Source organism: Epinephelus moara, chromosome 22 (genome assembly GCF_006386435.1).
Source record: "Epinephelus moara isolate mb chromosome 22, YSFRI_EMoa_1.0, whole genome shotgun sequence".
In the NCBI taxonomy this organism is placed as follows: domain Eukaryota; kingdom Metazoa; phylum Chordata; class Actinopteri; order Perciformes; family Serranidae; genus Epinephelus; species Epinephelus moara.
Genome location: NC_065527.1, coordinates 13,720,865 through 13,740,414, shown reverse-complemented (window position 1 = coordinate 13,740,414; position 19,550 = coordinate 13,720,865). Strand labels below are relative to the sequence as shown.

General features: G+C 43.4%; 1 protein-coding gene across 5 annotated transcripts in view; it reads right to left on the bottom strand.

The window, feature by feature from the left end:
- Positions 1 to 19,550, bottom strand: part of ppp1r9a (protein phosphatase 1, regulatory subunit 9A) — a 67,733-nt gene that overhangs the window by 44,372 nt on the left and 3,811 nt on the right. For 4 of the 5 annotated variants that reach the window (XM_050035000.1, XM_050035002.1, XM_050035003.1 and 1 more), the window contains exons 1-2: positions 16,955 to 17,430; positions 14,129 to 15,665 (exon numbers count right to left, since the gene is read on the bottom strand). In XM_050035000.1, coding sequence (XP_049890957.1) covers positions 14,129 to 15,523 — 1,395 coding nt within the window. In that variant the 5' untranslated portion in view covers positions 15,524 to 15,665; positions 16,955 to 17,430. Of the gene's footprint in view, positions 1 to 14,128; positions 15,666 to 16,954; positions 17,431 to 19,550 lie in introns of those variants that run through there. The other variant, XM_050035001.1, reaches the window with a different exon arrangement.

Here is a 19,550-nt window from a genome sequence, read left to right as displayed (position 1 = left end):
GGAGGTTTAATAAAGTTTATGAAAGACATATTGTACCTACAAATATGGCAAGACACTTCTATTCTTTGATGACAACAGTGAGTAATGCTGCTTACTTTTGAAGTTCATGAATGGATGAGAGTAAATACGAGCTTTTATTATCTCAACCAATGCTTTATCTACACGGCAGAGCTGACAACACTGTGGTAAATAAAGGCCAGATGACAAAGCCACAGCTACGACCACAAATCAGCCCATTGATCAACAGGAAACTGAAATGTAAAGAAACAGTGTGGTGATGGGGGATAGGAAGGCCATCCTCCACTAAGCTGTGCGGTCATCGTAGGAGCCTCTCCTCCACAGCAAGAGTCAGCCGTCACTTCACATCTCATCCTGGGCCAAGCGCTCTCACTGCTCTCTGCACTGAGGAAGAGGGGGAGGAGGTGAGAGAGCTCCAACGTGCATACTATTGTCACATCTGTAGTGCAGCGTTCTGGTGCCGAATAAAGGGGTGCAAGGGTATGCAAAGTGTTTATGTGCACAGGCACGCTTGAATGATGATATAGGTGTCGTCTCTGGTGTCTGTTTCTCAGTCAGACACACACCTGCACACCCACACTGACTGCAGCTGCTATTATTAAAATTTAAGAAATAAGTGCCACATGGTGCTGTCCCCTATAAGCAACAATATCAGGCTAGGGATATCACATATTTAGCTCGATGACATCAATTATCAGAGTCATTCACAATGCTGCATGCCCAAGGAGCTTTGCCACATCCACCTTGCTGTTGTGTCACTGAGTGAGTCAGTCACTGCCTATCTCAGGGCTCTGACCTCTTTAAGTTAGGTGAAATAGGAAATCTCTCCCTAGTAGGGATCAATAAGGTGTCACATCACATCAGATGTATTGATTAAAGCCTAAAGCCAGATTTATGTTTGCCAATGCTGGCTTCTGTCGTCAGCATTTAACATGATTGGAAAAGTTAATAACGAAAACGAGGGCAAAAAATGCCGTCGAGACATTTGTGCTTTTAGATACACGTTTTTAATGCTGTAGGTGATGCTGTAGGTGATGTGCCACTGGTTTGACTAATATCTTAACGACAAGCTAAAGACGCAACAAACTACAGTGAGCAAATACATGCCACTCTGTTGAAGAGACATTGCGCTGGCTGTACACACAGCTTGGGCACATTGATGTAGCGTGATGCTGCCAGGGTTGGCTTTTAGTCTTTCCTCTGTGTGAGCCTGCGTGAGCGCTATCCGTGACCTCCCTGTCATCAATCATTCAGTGTGATCAACAGCCCTGCATTATTAACGCTTGCATGGACACACACATCCATACATAGACATACTGTTGTGCACAGCCTTAAAGAAATATAAAAAAATACATATAGGCACACAAAAAGCAACCTGTAAAGATACACACCTTACTCCACACACACGCAGCTACATAATAAATACCAATGCACAAACACACACTGCTGACGAATGCTAACACCAGCACTTGCACTGTCCGGACGTCCTGAACGGGATGCCACCACTGGCAGTAAGTACATTCTCTAATGGCCTCTCTCAGTCACTGTGTGCTATCTACAAACACATTAGCATGTGGCCAGGCAGAAAGAGGGAGCCAGGGGAAGAGAGGGAGAGGTCACGGAGAGAGATGAGGACAGATGAGGGTGGATCCATGAGAGAAGGCGAGCAAAGAAAGAGACAGAGAAGGCGCAGTGATGGAGACAGATAAGAAAAGGCCAAAAAAAACAAAACAAAAACTGAGAGACAGACGAACTGAGAAGACAAAGGATGGACAAGAGAGTATTGGTGAGTGAGAGAGGGCGTGACAAGATAAATAAAAGTGCATGCACCAGGGAAATAAGAATAGGTAGGCAGAGGGGGAGTGAAAGAGAAACAGAGAGACAGACTGCACCATCAAATGGAAAGCATTTACCAACAAGATAAAGAAACCTGACAGTTATCTGGCTCTAAACGGAAACTACCGGTATATATCTCCAGAGAATGGAGGCCATGTTCAGTCAATTCAGTACATATTAAGGCACCAAAGGAAAGAACACAGCTCAAAATTACCCTGGCTTACAAAGGAGGAAAGAAGGTAGAGGGGCTTGCTGAAATGTGAAGGTCAGCCAGAGCAGACTGGTAACTGATTCAATCTTTTTTACGTTTTTATTATGAGCTAAGTTTTTACATTTCTTCTCACAGATAGGATGTATAATCTTCTTGTTCTTTGACAATAATTGGATTTTGTTCCATCAAAAAAAAAAAAAAAATTTTGACCTGAAGTAACAGAGGAGAGATAAGGACAAAGAAAAGAAAAAGCAGAGGCAGAAAGAGAGAATGTGAGATGGTACAGTAATGTGTGTATAACCTTGGCAGTATGGTAGGATGCTGCTGCCTGTTGTGTGTTTCACTATGAGGAGCTGAAAAATGGCAAGGATACGAAACGCACGGCAAAACCAGGTTCTACCTTCCAGGTCTACTTTTGGGGTTCTTTTCTTTCTCACGCTGGCCCTGCCCAACAGTTCCCACGCAGCTCAGAGACCTTACATTGTGGTGATGTCATGGATTTTTGAAACACATTTTTTAACTCAAGGAAAGTTTTACAAATATAAAACCTCCATGGATCAAAAATGAATCATAGAAAGTAGGAGTGTAACGATACATCAATCCACATCGATACATCGATTCATTGATTAACGATCCGATTATATCGATGCAAAATGAAAACATCGATCCATATCGTCATCTTAAAGATACGCATTTATTTTGAAATTCACATAGCACATCTGTGTCACCATATCTGGGCAAGCGCGCCTCCGCTCAACAAACAGAGCTCAGAAATAAAATGGTCAAATCATATTCTAGTTGTTTTTGTGAGTTGATGTAAATGATTGTGTTAGATGGGCATATGATATCGTGTCATATCGATCGCAGGCTCCTGAATCGAATCGAATCAAAATTGTATCATGACAGATTTTGTGATATCGGCAAACATCGTATCGTCATCCAAACAAATCGATATAATATCGTATCGTGATGAAGCTGGTGATTTACACCCCTAATAGAAAGAGTCATAATTGACCTGTATCACCACAAAAAAGGAAGAGTGCATCTACTGCAGCTGTACCTAGAACCACTGAGCTAGGTAACCTTACAGCTCAGCCGAAGAGGAAGCCCTGAATGTTTACATCTCTAGTGGTCACTGGCATGAGCCTCTGGTCCATGAGTAGATGCACTCTTCCCCCTGGTGCTGATTCGGTTGGTGGGTGTAGTTCAGTAGAAAGAAAATAGTTCCTACATGAATCTGCTCACAACAAGATCTGTGGATAAGAGACATTGCTGTTGAGTTTTTCAAATGTACTTTTTGGAGCTTTGAGAACCACAAGCTGAGGGCCATCTAATTCAATTAAGAGAAAACAGACACCTCTATGTCCAGTATCTCCAAGTCTTGGTAAATGTCAACAAAACAATCTTGATCGATAAATAGCACCACAGGTAAAAGGGAAAATATGTCCTTCTGACATTCGGGTGATCTGTCTCTCTGAGTACAGCTTGAGACAAACAAACATGATGCAAAGCCTGACAGAGTTGACAAAACCCAACACTACATATAGGCGCAGACTCAAGAGACAAAATAAATCATGACAGCTCCCACAACCTTAATATGATCCATATCAATATGTTGACCCACATAATCTAATAAAAGGATCCCTTGGAGCAGCAATGTCAGAGCACTTCACCCTTATCTGCATTAATAACTGTGTGAAATCTATATCCTCATCACGTCAAGCTGACAAACACCTACAAATTTCCACTTTCAAGTCCACTTGCTGTGTGCTGAGGCAGGTCATTATGCTGAACTGAAATCCAGTTTTTATTGAAGAGGCAGCGCACAAGGACAACCACTGAATATGGAAGTATAATGGGCCGTCTCTCCGTGTGGTGCCCCCCTGGAATAGAATCGGAATAGGCTTTTGAGGGATTAAACACAACACACAACCATTTACATGTAAATATATTCCTCTACAGTGCCTGCACTTTCTTTCAAGCTTAATGCACTTCTTTGGATGGAAAAAAGCTTGTGTCAACAAAAAGTCAAGATTTTAGGATTCACATGAAAGTGCCTTATTTTCAGATGGCTGGCCGCATAGATTTAAAATCATAAATGGAGTTAAAAATAGTTTTATGGACTCTGGGGTAATGGTGCTTGCTGAGTACGTCATGCTATCTAATTTCAATGCTTAATCTAAAACTTCTGTACATCCTCTTAACATGAGCGCTGGTAAATACAATCGTCTTATACAGTACACATGCAGGCACTTCCTTCTCTGAGATCTAACACACACTGTAGAGTCTGATAATGGCGACCTCTCCTTTCTCTGTTTGTCACTCCTCACTGTATCAACCAACAACTCTCCTCTTCTCTGCTTATCCTCAGCTTTCATCCACACAACACACTGATCGATCCCCCTGACACCAAAGACACGCACATTTTTCTATTTTGTCAGTAATTAAACCCCTCACAAAGGAGACACTGGTGCAGACAGCAGTTCTGCTTGGGCATCCACAGATTGGCAGTGTTGCTATTTGACCTCCAGGGCTTACAGGAGGATGGAGGGAGTTTGGTTTGACTCCTCTGAAATACACTTTTACTGTCATTTATGGATGCTGCTGCAGCTGCTGTGACTCTGCAGATGCCTGCGGACACCCTCAGCTTCTGACTTCAATAAAGCAGAGCCCTCTCACTCAGAGCAAGTGCCTCACACTCTCACTATATTTGTATATAGGGGCTTGAGTGTGTATGCGAGAAATGCACATCAAGTATGTGAGTGATAACAGTATGCATGCAGGGTTTGTGTGCATGTGTGTGCAGCCGGTTGAAGTTTCATTGCACTTACATGTCTGCACAAGCGTGCGTGCATACATGTACATGCCAAGCTGGTGTCCTGAATCAAGATTCATCTCACTGCCTGTGGTGCTAGATGACAACCGCTCAGCCAAATAATGTCTGTCAGTCTGTCTGGACATCCTCAGGGATAGAGGAGCGCGGATTAACCAAGGGCCCACTAAGCCACAGGGGAGGAGAGAGGAAGAGGGAGCGACAGAACATGCGGGTGAGGCTTGACAAGGAAAAGGTAAAAAGATGGAGATGGTGGACTGGTACAAAAAAGGGACAAATGAGGGGACACAAGACGAGATGCAGGAAGCTTTAAGATGATGAGAAAATGGAGGAGGAGTAAATGAAAAGGAAGAATCGAGTTTACAGAGGAGGCATATCCACAGAGAGAGAAACAGAGTGACTCATATGATTCATGGGTTAGGGCAGTGGCAGACAGTGAGGCTATTGAAGAGTGAAACAGGCAATAAGAGAGAAATAAAGAAAAGAAAATGAATAAAAAAAGAGAGAAGCTGAGGACCGGGTAAGGCTTGGGGTAATGCGCTCCAGGGTTGTTTGAGTCCCTGCCTAAGATGTCACGGCATGGCGCCCATGCCCGGCCAACTGCCTCTGATGGTATTAAACTAGGGCCTTTGGTGTGTCGCTGCCAGTGCCGTCGCCCGTCCTGCGCCTTCCAGACAGTGGACGCTGCCCAGGGCAATAAGAGGCTGGAAAGCCCAGGAGAAATGTTCCTACTGCTGTGGCACGAGCCCAGCAAACCCTGCAGTGGATTAACTCCAGCCTGGCACACACACACACACACATACACACTCACACAGTCTGCTCTGCTGCGACAGCTCAGCACATTTGCATTCCATTACTTGTACCTGTGGCCACCCCGCCCACTCACACAACACCGTGCCGGAGGGCTGACAGGTGCTGAGGAAAGTGTCTGGATGCTGAGGGGACGAGACAGTTGCTGATGATGGAAATTAATTCATGTCTTGCGAGAGCAGACCGAGACTGACAGATATGAAGAGGTGGAGAGGGGAAGGAGTGAGTATGAAGAGAGAGAAACAAACAGAGACATCCAGTTCTTCATAGAGATAAGTGAGAATGTACAGATTTTACAGTCCATTCAAAGCCGACCCCTCTGTCATCCTGACATGCCTCACCCCTCGTCTGAGGAAGTGACACAGACTTTTGGGAAAATCAAGTCAGCATTTCTTTTTTTAACCGAAGCAGCTTCTGCATACAGAGCAGACACACATACTGCTCAGACAAGAGAAATACACTGCTAACATGTACTCTGTGTAATGTAATCAAGATTCAGTTTTACAGCTTGTTTCAGCTGCTGTCTCTGTAGCCGGTTTGTTTTTTCCAGTCTGCTGTTTATGGCCCAATACCACTGGGTGCCATGACTCCCACCAACAAACCAAGCCACTGGCCAACTACAGCATGAGAGCCACAGAGAGCGAGGGAGTGAGGGGCCGGCTTTAAACAGGGGGCAGAGCGTAGTAAACAAGTGCAACTGAATGGCTGCAGACAATGTCCTGCTTTATTCTATGTCTTGGTCATATACAGTGAGTGGGAGGCTGGGATCACAAGAAACACAACGACAACATGTTGCTTGTTACAGTATTGACGCTCTGATGCCCACTTGCTATGCTATGCACCTCATTATGCTGCATCAATGACTTGGCAGAGTTTGGGACCACAGTCGGTATTCAGATTTCTCCACAGCATAATAACCACTCCGTGTGATCTGGAATGATTCTGCTTTGGCACAGATCTCAGGACAGAAATCAGTTTCAGCATTTCAATAAGTTTAAATTCAGACAGTTCACCTTAACCGTGTTCCTGGCTCAGTACAAATAAGGACATGGTGACAGTGCAGCAGACTGAACCGTCCTCAGCGCCGGCTTAGCAAGCACTGAGAACACTGTGTTACTCAGACGCTCTGTTCTGTGCAGTTTTTCATTGCAATAAAAAAATGGCAGCACACTGATGATATCATTAGCAGTGGACCAGATTGGGAAGGTGGGGTTTGGATGATGGTTCATGACAAAGTCCACTGTGTGGCAACTGACCAGCCCCGAAAACCGCAGGGCACATCTCGCCTTTCCTGGATCATTAAAAATGCATCCCCCGGGGAGGATCGGGTGGCACCGAAACAAGCAAACAAAAACACCACTGCATTAATAATGGAGTGACTAAGCTACATGCACGCACATACCCTCACCCGGGTTTGGAGTAGTTGTACCTGTCAGAGATAAGAGAGGAAGGAAAAATCCTTGGAGTCATGATGATGCGCTTTCACAGCTGGGCTACTTGACAAAAACAGCATTTCCTTGACAGCTGAATTTCAATTTATGATACCTGAGAATCCTGCTGGATTGTTTTTGCTGCCTTTTAGTTCACATATCTGCATAATAACACATAAAGCCATCACACAAGTTTCTCCACTACTACATGATTTGTAAGGAGTCTAGCTGTTAGTCAAGATTTTGGATTTAGCCTCCCCGAAAGAAGCTTAATCAAAATACCCGACTGTCGTTCTGAATGAGCTCAGCTGCTGTTTTTTGCTGGTCTAACCAAAATGTCAGCTGTTATATCGCTGCTGTGGCAGAGTGTCGGAACTCTCTCCCAACAAAACCCTGCTCTCTCCCATTATGCCCAGCCACAGATTGCATAATTAGGAAGCTGACAGCCAGCTTCAGTCAGCTCACAGAGGGAAAACACCAGAAATCAGGGCAGGAGGGAAATGCATTGGGCTCTAAAGTGTGTTGCAATTAAGAGATATACATGTACAGAAAGTTTTGTATTGCAAATAATGGCAAAGTACCACTTGGCAGCAGTTAATCAGAGTTAACTTTGACTTTGAATGTAGACTTTGACCCGTACACACCCATAACGACATGGAAAGGTGTCAAAATGCTGAACTGTCATGCACAAATCTGCAATAGCAATGTTTTTGTTATGCTTGTTATAAAGGAAAGGACAATTCATGCCTCTGGAAAAATCTTAGTTTGGAGGGCCCTAACACGTCACCCCATCCCTCTATCCCAATAAGACTTGGGACAGCCTTCCCCTAGACATGACCACACAAAACAGAGGGGTAAGGGCTTAGTGGTAGGGGCAAGGGGTGTTTTGGGATTGAGCCTTTGACTCAGCCATTGAGTATGATTGGAACAGAGATGTCTACAAACTGGATTTTTAACCGATAAGTCATCCACTGCAACACTAGACTCTACTGAAGGAAGCTAAGCTGGACTGATGCTGCTGCAGGCCTCAAATGCTATTTACAAATGACATTGCCAACATCCATGTCAGCATTGGTTCCAAAAATCGAGCAATGCTGTTGACACATATACCATTAGCCAGAAAGACAGACTGCCCTTAAGTAGAGTAATCTTTTCCATCAAAAACACGGTCAGAAAGTTCCTGGCTGGAAGCCATCTCATTTCAGCTTGGGAAGCACAAGACTGTATTAGGTGATGCTCCAGATAAGGATGATGTTAGAATCGCACAGATGTTTACTGTTGATGCATGTACATTGGATTTAGTACAGCCATGTACAGCAGGAAGGACAGGCCAGTAGTTGCATCCAGACAGAAAGCTCAGAGTCTCTGTTGTCGTGTACCGTATTAAGGGCAGTCAAATGAGCTCCCAAACGTTCACAAGAAATAACCGTCTGGCAAGGCTGTGGAGCAGCACTGGGAGGGTGCTAGTTGGCATTTTCTGTGTTTTTAAGCATCAGCGACTTTGTCTTTATGTTCTTTCATGCTCCAGTAAAGTACAAGATGAGTCTCTGAATTGGTTTAATGTACTGCAGCCTGAGTTGCAAACCCGCATACAGCAAAAGTACACAAGCAAAATGTGTGTAGGTTGTTTTTGCAACAAAGTGTTTGTAGAGGGATCTAATCTGCAAGCATGAGGAGATCAGTCTGAGGTAAGGGCGGGTTTAGAAACTTGTGCCAGACTGAGGGCACAGTAATGCAGCAACAGCAATAATAAACTCTGCATTGTTGATAGTTACATTGTTCATTCAGTATGATAAATGAATGCCAAATAAACAACTGTCAATACTACTAAATAGCAAACAGCAATGGAGAAACTGAGACAATGGACAATGGATACAGACATATAAAATGTCCCCAACTCCTATTTAGGAGAAAGACACCCATGGACTGAAAAACCTGTGGCCATTTATTACCTTCTGACGCTGGTAGAGGGGGCACTTAGGGCGGCCAATCACATTCTTTGTGTCACCGTTCTGGTCCCACCCCTCGTCTGAGGCAAATGAGTCATCTCAGTGACATCATATGCCCCTGTGTTGACCTCACACCCTCTTATATTCAGGAAACTAAATCTCCAAAAACAAAATACTCTCACCAAAGTACAAGACACAGACATTTATACAACACAGAAAAAGAATGAACACAACCATCCCTGTTGCCGAACAACACACCGGTCAAAACATCTAGTAAAAGACATTCATAAAAAAGTCTTGCGGATCCAAAACCATTGCCACAGAGAAGAGAGGCAACACACATCTATCATATCGATTAAAGCTCTGAGCTCAGATCCATGCTACTCAGCATTCCACTAATGGTACGGCAGCAGAATCTAATGGACAGACGCCAGTCTCTTTGATACACTAACAGACAGCATGCGAAGTGGAGGGGCTGATTACAGAGCGACTTCAGTGGCCGGTGAACTGCTGCTCCGCTCATCACATCTGCTTAATTCCATTACGATATCACGGTGTCTCCACCGATGAAAATGCTGTTGCACTACAGGCACAAAAAAGTACCATTAAAAGGACGATATAAATGCCAGTCACGTACAGACGGAGGGAGGAAAACAAGAGGAGACTGAAACAGCAGAGTGCGTGCAGAGGGAGAAGCCTTCTTCTGTCAAACTCCTGGGGTGCGGTTCCACAAAGAAAGACAGAAAACACGCTGCATGCAAAGAAATCGGCAACAAGTGTGAGATGGTTAAAAGCTTTTGGGATTTGTTTGTGATCAAGGCTGATTTTTTTTTTAAACTGTGAGGGAACCACACGGGGGAACTGAGCACTGGCTGAGATGTGTGTCATACCGTCAGATCAAACATTGTATTCTCAATGTCATATCAGCTGCACAGACCCTACTTTGACAACAGGACATCAAAAGTGCGATGGTAGATGGTAATCTACTTCAATACTACTACATTGATCTATAGGCCTCAACAACCGAACTAGAAGTTCTAATGACATGAATAAACCGGTTGCTTGACTGAACATGAGATGTGATTCTCGTCTGTAGGTCAGTGCCTTCGGGAGAGCAGGCTGCCTTTGCCTCAGGCAGCTCAAAGCAGTCATTTCTCACTGGGTCAGTCGGGATGTTACAGCTGAGTGAAAGGATGTGGAAGTAATATTGATGAAAAAAAAAACTTGCATTAGTATTAACAAGAGTTAACAGCAATGGGAGCAACTCTGTGCAAACACTGTAGGCACAGCAATGCGCTGAGCTGAATGCTAATGTCAACATACTAACATGCTCACAATGACAATTCTAATAATGTGTAATGTTTACCATGTTCACCATCTTAGCTTAGCGTGTTAGCATGCTAACACAAGCTAATTAGCAATAAACACATAAAGTACAGCCAAGGCTGATGGGAATGTCATTAGTTTTACATGTGTTCAGTCATGAACTAAGTGGTCAAAGGACAAACAGAAAGTCAGGTCATCACCAAAATTGTTCCAGTCCATCGTTAAACCGATCAGCATCACACTTGGCAGGTGTATTGCTCAAGACCCATAGAAGTGCAGGGTTGAGTGTGAAGTTGTTTAGATGAGAGGTTCTTGAGAAACCTGAACAGCAGAAGGGGCACTGCATTAGTGTCACTCAAAGCCACAAGTGTGAACCTCATGGTGGTACTAGAGGAAAGACAGGCAATCACCAGAGTCTCTGTATTAATCATCAGGGAACCATAAACGTCTGAACCGCACTCATGGATATCTAATCAAGACACCTCACCTAGGCCAGGCTCAGACTGCAGGAGGTATAAAATCCTGAACGATTTTGAAATTGGGTTGCTTAATGCACATGAGGAGAAACTTCAGCTCTTCTTCCAGCTGATCTCAAACATGCATGCACTACAAGATATTATTATTCTTATCAAACCAGAGGGAGCATGAATACACCAGCACACGTGATCTCATGGGGATGCAGATGTAAAAAAAGAGAGACCGACATCTTGCAATAACTTCCTGTGTATTAATAATGCTTTGCATTGAGGAAAACGAAAGCAGAGGGCTAAATGAGTCCGAATAAGAAACTTGGCTTGGTTGTTTTTTTAGCAAGAACTGAAGGTGAGATTTTAACTGCCAGTTTTGATATCTACATAATATATCAACAATAGTATGCTAGCATTAGCCTCAAGGGCTAGACTGTTTGTTGTTGCTTGGCAACACAGTCAGCTGATGTAATCATAATTGTAATCCAGATTTTAATTCCTAAATATCAAACAATGTTTGACATTATGGAGGCAGCCCTGATGAGTCTACGAGCAGTTCATAAGGTTTAAAACTGGATCTGTAAACCTCACTCATTACCAGATAATCTGGGCTGATCATTGGTACCGACCAAGGTCCAAGGTCCAAGGTCCTAGACCAGGTTTTTCCTCCGTCTGTCGGGAGGGGTCAATCAGGGATAAATCGGCCCCAAACTTCTACAGCTTCAGCCTTGGTTTTAAAAAAGACACTTCACTTAAAGCAAAAATGTCAACCCTGTGGTGACACTACATGAAAGTCAGAGCATCATCAGTCAATAGGGTTCATCCTCTGGGAACAACTGTGCAGACAATCCATCCAATAGTTGTAGAGATATTTTATTCTGGACCAAAGTGGTGGACCATCAGACTAACTGACATTGCTATCCACAGACCCATGCTGGTAGCATGGCTAAAAATTTGATTTCTAAACTCAACATTCATGAAGTCTAGGGCTGAAACTTACAATTATGTTCACGGTTGATTTATCTATTTATTATTTTCTCGATTAATCAATTAGTTGTTTGGTCTAAAAATGTTACAGCTCTAGTGAAGTCAAACCAATAACAGGCTTCTGTGAATATCTGGACCTGTTATTCATCTTCCCAAACACAAGCCAGTGTGCATGTTAACAAGATGTTGCCAAAAGCTGGTTGTGTGTCATCTTCTCCCTGTGGCTGCCACGATGATTTCTAAAATTAATTAAGCTTTCAAAGCTGGAATGTTGAAATTATTTATCCGCTTTATGGGGCAGAACCAAGAAACATTACATGAAGGGGAGGGAATGTAAAGTATTAGATTATAAAACGGCAGTTTTTTTCAAGGTTTTCTCTGCCGTCTCCTCCCACAGGGGTCAAGCTGGACTCGTGCGGGGCCGGGGGCTGAGAAAATAGCTTTGTCTCTTTCACTATATAGATGAACAAAAGACAGAACCCTGCTTGTTCCTCATGTGCTGAGAGGAGAGGGGGTGTTTGATGGAGAAGTGGGAGGGGTCCATGTCTAATTGTGCGTGTGCGTCTGTGTGAAGGGGGGGCAGTGCCTCTGTTGAATATTCCATATGATGAACGAGCGTCTGTCCTTTTCATAGAAAACAGAAGCCTTGAAACGACAGACAACAACAGAGGAACATATTCCCCGCCTGTTCGACCTAAATGAGACAACAAGCTTTGTAGTGCTCACTTTTAACTGTGTGATGAAAATAAAAATGAAATGAATTAAACATATTATCAAAAACATACATTTATATTACATTTGATGCTTAGCCAGATAATGGGAGAACCAATATCCTTGTGGAAATGTATGCTTTTGATTGTGTGTGCTTTAAAGCACGTGTGCTGAGTCCTGAGAGGGAGGAGAGGAGAGAGATGCAAAAGGACACACACTGCAGAGACAGTACAGGGTAATTAGTGAGCCAACATAACGTTTTCTCCTCAGAATAACTGGGCTAATTGTTCTGGTTCGTTACAGCATGTTAATAGGATTGATCCTCAACTTGTGGAATGTTTGTGTTAGCTCCAAATCTACATAAATCTCACTCTCTAAATTACCAGTGGTCCCCTCACCTTTTACATGTACACGCTCACACGTCGCTTGTATGTCAACAGGCTGAGAATCTTAAAAATAAAAACAGATTTCATTGACAAACTAGATAAAAAGGAAAAGTGCAACCTAAAGCATGTTGTTCACTACTCCAAATAAGCTTATTGATTCCAAATGCTTGGGGATAAAGACTGAAAAATATTTCCCATAATCTTCCAAATCCATCTTCCCAATCCACAAACACTGGCTGCATTGTGTCCAACTCAGCACTGCAAACAGTGTCAAAATACTTCATGGCAGATGATGCAACAAATACTGTGGTTGAGCAATTTCTATTCATTTAAGACAAGAGGTTACCGGAGAAATTAAACTCTGTGGGAACTGGGCATTATGGCTGCATCTTCACCAGAAACAATGACCTTTATTCAAAAGTGAAACCTTATTGTGGCGTTATTATGCCCTTTCCAGTCCCTGTAAAATCCCTGTGGTATGGATGGTAGAAATGCATGTTGTAACTTGCCATAAATCTAACGGACACAAGGTTACACACACACATACACTAGGTACACCATATTCTGTACATACAGTACAGATTCGTGCAGACTCTGCGACTGAAAAGTACAAAATATCCTAGCTCGATAAATAGCTTCTTCATTAAGACAGAGATGAGACTGTTTGAGAAAAACAAACACGGTATCATGTGTGAAAACTGTGTGGGTGCAGAACCAGCATGACTAACACATGCACAGATGTTCTCCTCTTGCACACGTCAATTTCCCAGAGGGCGATGCTTTGACCCTGAAGCTCTGCATCACAAAATAGCCACACAATTTGATATTTTATCTAGCATATCAGCGATGGTATTAAAGAAACAAAATGTGAAAGCATGCTATAAAGGTCTTACGAGGGTAAAGCTTATTGATGTCAGATCATTTAATCATGATCATGTGACCTCATAAAAATGTATTTGAAAACAACAAAGCTAACCACATCCAGCAGTTCAACAGTAACTATAAATACGAGCCCATAAAAGGAAGCTCTGAATACAATATTAGCTCTCTGTTGTTTTAACCTACTTTTGATAAGAGCAGCACCAGGGCTTTTATGTTGGATTGTGTTCAGTGTGTTTACACAATTAAGGATTCCACAACAGTTTTGTTCAGTACCCAACTTACTGTAATGGGGGCAGTGCTGAAACGAATCTTCCTCTTTGCAGGGATGTCCTCTTTGTTTTCTTGTGGCAGACCAGGAATCTCTGTCAGATCAGAGCCCGGGTCGTAGACAATATCCTCATCGTCTCCGTAGAGGTCATCCTCAGGATCCGTGCAGCTTTCCCCCCAACCCTGGTAACAGGCGTCCCCATCTGCGTTAAAAATCACCCGCTCATTCCCAACGTATTCCTCATCGGGCTCTTCCACCTGGTCCTTGGGAGATTCGGAGGACTTGTCATCTCTTGAACCGTCTCCATCCTCCTGGCTTTCCCCAGCTGGTGTAGTTGGGGTTGGCAACGGCTCAGGGGTTGCATCGTCAAAAGCTTTATCGGTAATCACTGCATCATCTGTAGGTTTTGAAGCTTTGGACACCCCTAGATCCTCAGTATGTTTTCTTGTTTCTGAGGGTTTCTCCTCTTCTTCACATGAGCCATTGACCTGGCTTCCGTTGGTGGTGACCCCAGACAGACGTTGTCTTTCTCCGCCCGTAGTCTTAACCTTGTCTGATTTGTCTTGGGCTTCTTCCTCTTTTGGTGCAGGTTTCAGCTCTGAAGTCTCCGTCCCAGGACTGGGGCTCAGAAGGTCCTCAGAAGAGGAGGATGTTGGAACCTTTCCTCCTATCCTGCTCCGGTAGCTTCCACGAACTGGAGATTGTCTTGAATCATCTTCACTGACGTCACCTCCATGGCGGTTGAATCCGTCTGGTGAGTAGAGGGCCCGTCTGCTGACTCCTTTGTAGGGTGCACCTTGGTTGTGGTGGTCAGCATTTTCAAAAACAGCACTAAGTTGACTGACAGTTGGCGAGGACGCCTCTGTTCTAGAGCAAAGTGAGTCCAAGGAGTCTGTGCTGCCTCGATTAGACCTCGCACCTCGCCAGTCGTCTAGATGCTCATGGGAACCTCGCTTATCACGTCCGTATGGAAAGACTGGTGATTGGGACTGGTCACGTGACTGCTGCTCAAACAGCTTCCTGGTTTCAGAGAACTTTGCTCCAGCACCTCCAACCCTGTCAGCTGATGAGGAATGTTGGAGTCTTATCACCGATCCATCGGCCTTGTTGATGAAGTTGGTGGGCTTGACCAGCTTTTGCGGTGAGGTATCATCACAACCCTTGGCCTTAACCGGCACTTTATCTGTGCCCATCTGCATGAACATGTCCTTAATGCGACTGACATGGCTGCCATACTGGCGGCCCCTTGGCTGTTTCACCCGTTCTAGGTCTTTGGGCTTGGAGTCTCCATCGATCCGAGGCTGGTCAAAGGCCCTCTTTAGCGCCTGAAACTCAGCCCGGTAGGCATTACGGTGGGGGGAGGCACTCCGGAGGCTGGTCCTCTCCCCCGAGGCCTCCGTCTTCAGCATGATGATGTCTTTGGATTCAGGGGGGATGTCAGCATCGCCGTGGCCTCATTAGAATGTGGGAGTGAGGAGTCTAGTTTGACCTACTGCAGCGCTGCCTAGTGGGATCCACCTGATGTTGTAGTTCCTTCAGACCCATTCACACCTGCAGAGTTAAAAAGAGAAGTTATAAAGATAGAAACACTTTGTAACATTGCATTATAATGTGATTTCAAGAGGGATAACTATTTAAACACGCGCACCGTAACAACACAAACTGAAAGTGGCTCTTTCTCGTAAAAAAAAAACGATCACAAAGCTTGAGAAGGGATCATTTTCACCTTCCATAAATAAAACTATTTAGTAACATGGGAGCCAAATATGCTGATGTATGAGTCTTAGTACAAGAGGACTAGTTATGAAAGCCTATTGGACTCTAAACGCACCCTGATTATGTTGTCTTTTCAGCACTGCTGGCACTGTTAACCTCCTCAAATCAATATCCCTGTTTGAGCTCTTTATATTTAAACTGGTGCTATGCTGCAGGAAATATTATTTTCCTCTCCCACTCCCTCTGTTTGCTATAGTAAGCTGTGACCCTTGTTCGCCGCCACATCCCATAGCTTTTTAAACCATCACTGAAATTATGCCGGTCCCTACTTAATGCCCTTAAACAAAGCATTTCATGGTAGTTGCAACCTTTACTGCACAGAGAGAAAAGGGCTGTTGAATGCACCAGTAATGTGTTGATACCATCCCAGGAACAACAATACTAAACATTTCATGAACTGAAAGCCTTGCAGTTTACCCACCATTACAATAATACTGCACTGGAGCAGGGTAGCAGGCTAGCATAGTGGTTAAATATTCCATACCTACAGCCATACATATTTAATCCTGTTTGGAAATACATTCACACAAAGAGGACGATGAAATATGACACAAAAACATCCATGTGGGAAAACAGACAATCCATTAATCTCAGTTGTGCTGAATGGTATGGATGCATCAGCAGCAGCAGCAGTGGCTGAAACCTAAATGTCCTGGCTCAATATTCATTATTCACCATGCCGGACTCTTGCTGGTAACACCTAGGTAAAATTCCTTGTGCAAAATAAAATCAACTTGAATAACATCCTGTGCTGCTTTGGGTGACATAGCACATAAAGTTAGAGGTGAAAGATGAAAGATGAAATTGAGGCTTTAACATTGTGTCAGTGGGATCAGACAAACAAGCACATCAGCCACACCGCACACAGCATGACAGCTCAGGTTTCCCCATTCTGACACTGTTAAACATTTATTTATGTGCATTTCCCCTCCCGTGCACATGCAGGGGGCAAACATATAAACGACTGACCTTCCTCTGTGATTACCAGAAGACTAAGTTAACTGTTAACCACAAACCACAGCGATGTTGCTCCAATGTTACAAAAACAAAAGAGTCAGACTTACATTCATGGCTCCGGCTCCGTTTGACGCGTGATACAAACAAACTGTAATCCCGAGGCGTAAACTCGTGGACAATATAGATGCTCTTGTTGCAAAACCGTTCGATAAAAACATTTCTGTCCCACGCTCGTAAATTGTCCGGGACGGAATCGCCACTACAGAAACGTTTGGACACACTGGAGCCGCTACAACGCCATTGCAGGCAGTGGGTGATGCTGCCAGTCGCGCTATAGGGGTGTCGGTGCAATTTGGCAGCTCATCTCACAGAGAGCTGCACTGTGGCACCATCTACAAGGGCTGCTCCGATATACGTCTGCAGGATGGTAAAGCAAACATACTTAGCTGTTATGGTAGCCGGCGATTTGCGAATGTAAAGCCTCATGTGACAGGTGCTAAAACCTGAACTGCGGCAATGGTTTGGTCCGATAATCTGCTGCGCGGAGGGGGTTTCAGTGAGCTGCAGTCTGGCATAAATACCAGCACACAGCAACTGTAACTTTACTCGCTGCTTATTGTTCATCACTGGGGTTTGGGTGGGGTAGATGGGGTCAGGGACCACTCAGGCAACGCGATGGGTGCTCAAATTAGGGTGATTAGAGATGAGGACCACCAGAGGGCCTAGAGGAGTTTACAAGAAGGTAGAGCAAGAAAAATGGGTGAAGTTTGACATCACTGTTAATTAACTGTGTGCTAGGAGAAATAAGGATAGCAACATCTGCTCCTTCCTACATCTCATCAGTGTAAGCATAGGTGTAGATTTCAGGGGGGGCACAGGGGGCACCACCCCTTCAATATTTTAAACATTTGTCGCCACCCATAGAAACATCAAAGTAGCAGAGGTCTTGCATTTCGAAGAAATTAAAGACATTTCCATCATAAAATGCTGCAGAGAAAACACAAATTGATGCATTCAAATTCACCAAAATGCAGAACATTAGGCGTCTAACTCAGGGTTTAAGTCAGAAGGCATATGCTGGCTTTTTGCTGGTATCACATGTAGTCGTCCAGCAGCTGAAAATATCAAAGGCCAAAATGTCCAGTGGGAAATATGCCAAATAAATAAATAGCATGTTAATATATATCAATATTAATCTATATTTGTTGCTTAGACAACTTAAATACAAACATATAGACCAGATTTTTATTTTTACGACAGACGGATCTATTTGACCGACGAAGCTGTACATATGACACATCCACAGCACTCACGATCTTCTCTTACCACACTCACTGTCGCTAGGTGATAGCATCATGGATCACATTCTCCAAGCAGACCTTCAACACACCGCAACCTTGGAGCTCAGACCAGAGATACATTTGACTCTACCATGCATGGTGGGTTTCACTGTCATTAAATGTATTCTGTTATATGGCCAGAATTCTGGAATATTAATGGACATATTGGCCATGCAAAAAAGTCGAGAGCAAACCCTGGTCTGATGCTCAAAATTTCCTGAGGAGGACCAAAAAACCCTTGTTTCATATGTGTCCACTTTCAATGTTGAAATGGCACCTATGCCCTTGATTCTGCTGTAGGTAAAGGTGACACTGGGCATTTGTTCCTTCTGGAGGGTGATAAGTGTCATGAGCAGACTTAATTCAGCCACACGTGATGAAACAAGAGCCTCTGAATATTAAAGTTGGCCATACTGAACACACCATACTCACACACTCGCATGCTAAATGCATATCAGAAAATTATATGGTTAACAGAATTTGCAGTCTCTTTCCTCAATTAAAATGTCTGATTTTACATTTTACATTTTACATTTTTACATCACTCCTGCCACAAATTTTAACAATTGCCAACATTCAAATGTGTGGTTATCTTAATAAACACTGCAGAGTTATTGATGTTGATGTGTTATGATGCATGGCATTGTTGCTTACATGCATTATGTTGCAAGCACACATGACATGTTATAGTCTGAATTAAAATCTTAATCAAAATTTAATCACAATTCATTCAAAAAGTATGTGTGATTTAGCAGATTAAAGCAAGCGTAAATTTGAATGAAATATTTATGACTTAATTCGTCACCTTCTTAAATCCCATAAAGTAAATCTCATTTATAAATGTGCAGTCATATGATCTGCCAAAATATGCAATTTACATTATTATCAAAATAAGGTAAATCGCATATTTTGGCATGGTAAATGGTTAAATAAATTTTATGTAACCATTTCTGTCCATATTGAACTCACTCAAAGACACACATTTGTTCTTTTTCATGCAGTAGGCTATTGTTGTTCCATTTTTACTTATGATCTTTTACATTTTTCATTACCAGCGTCTCTAAAGGAAGTCTTTGCCACAATAAATCTACATGAGCTATAGTTTGTTCCCATTTAGCAACAGGATGCACTTGTGAGGAGCGAGGGTATGTTACATCTTGCCCTGCACCTCAGAATAAGTAAAGTCAGGGCAACTACAGCGTAAACTGACACTTAACACAATCTATACTGAGGAAGAAGTGGACTGACATCAATCCAAATCAGCGCACATTCACCACATAAGATCTCAGACACATTTAGCCACTATCTTAACCTCTTGCCAAGTGGGAAATGCTGTGTTTTCCAAGCATGAAGCATGCATTGA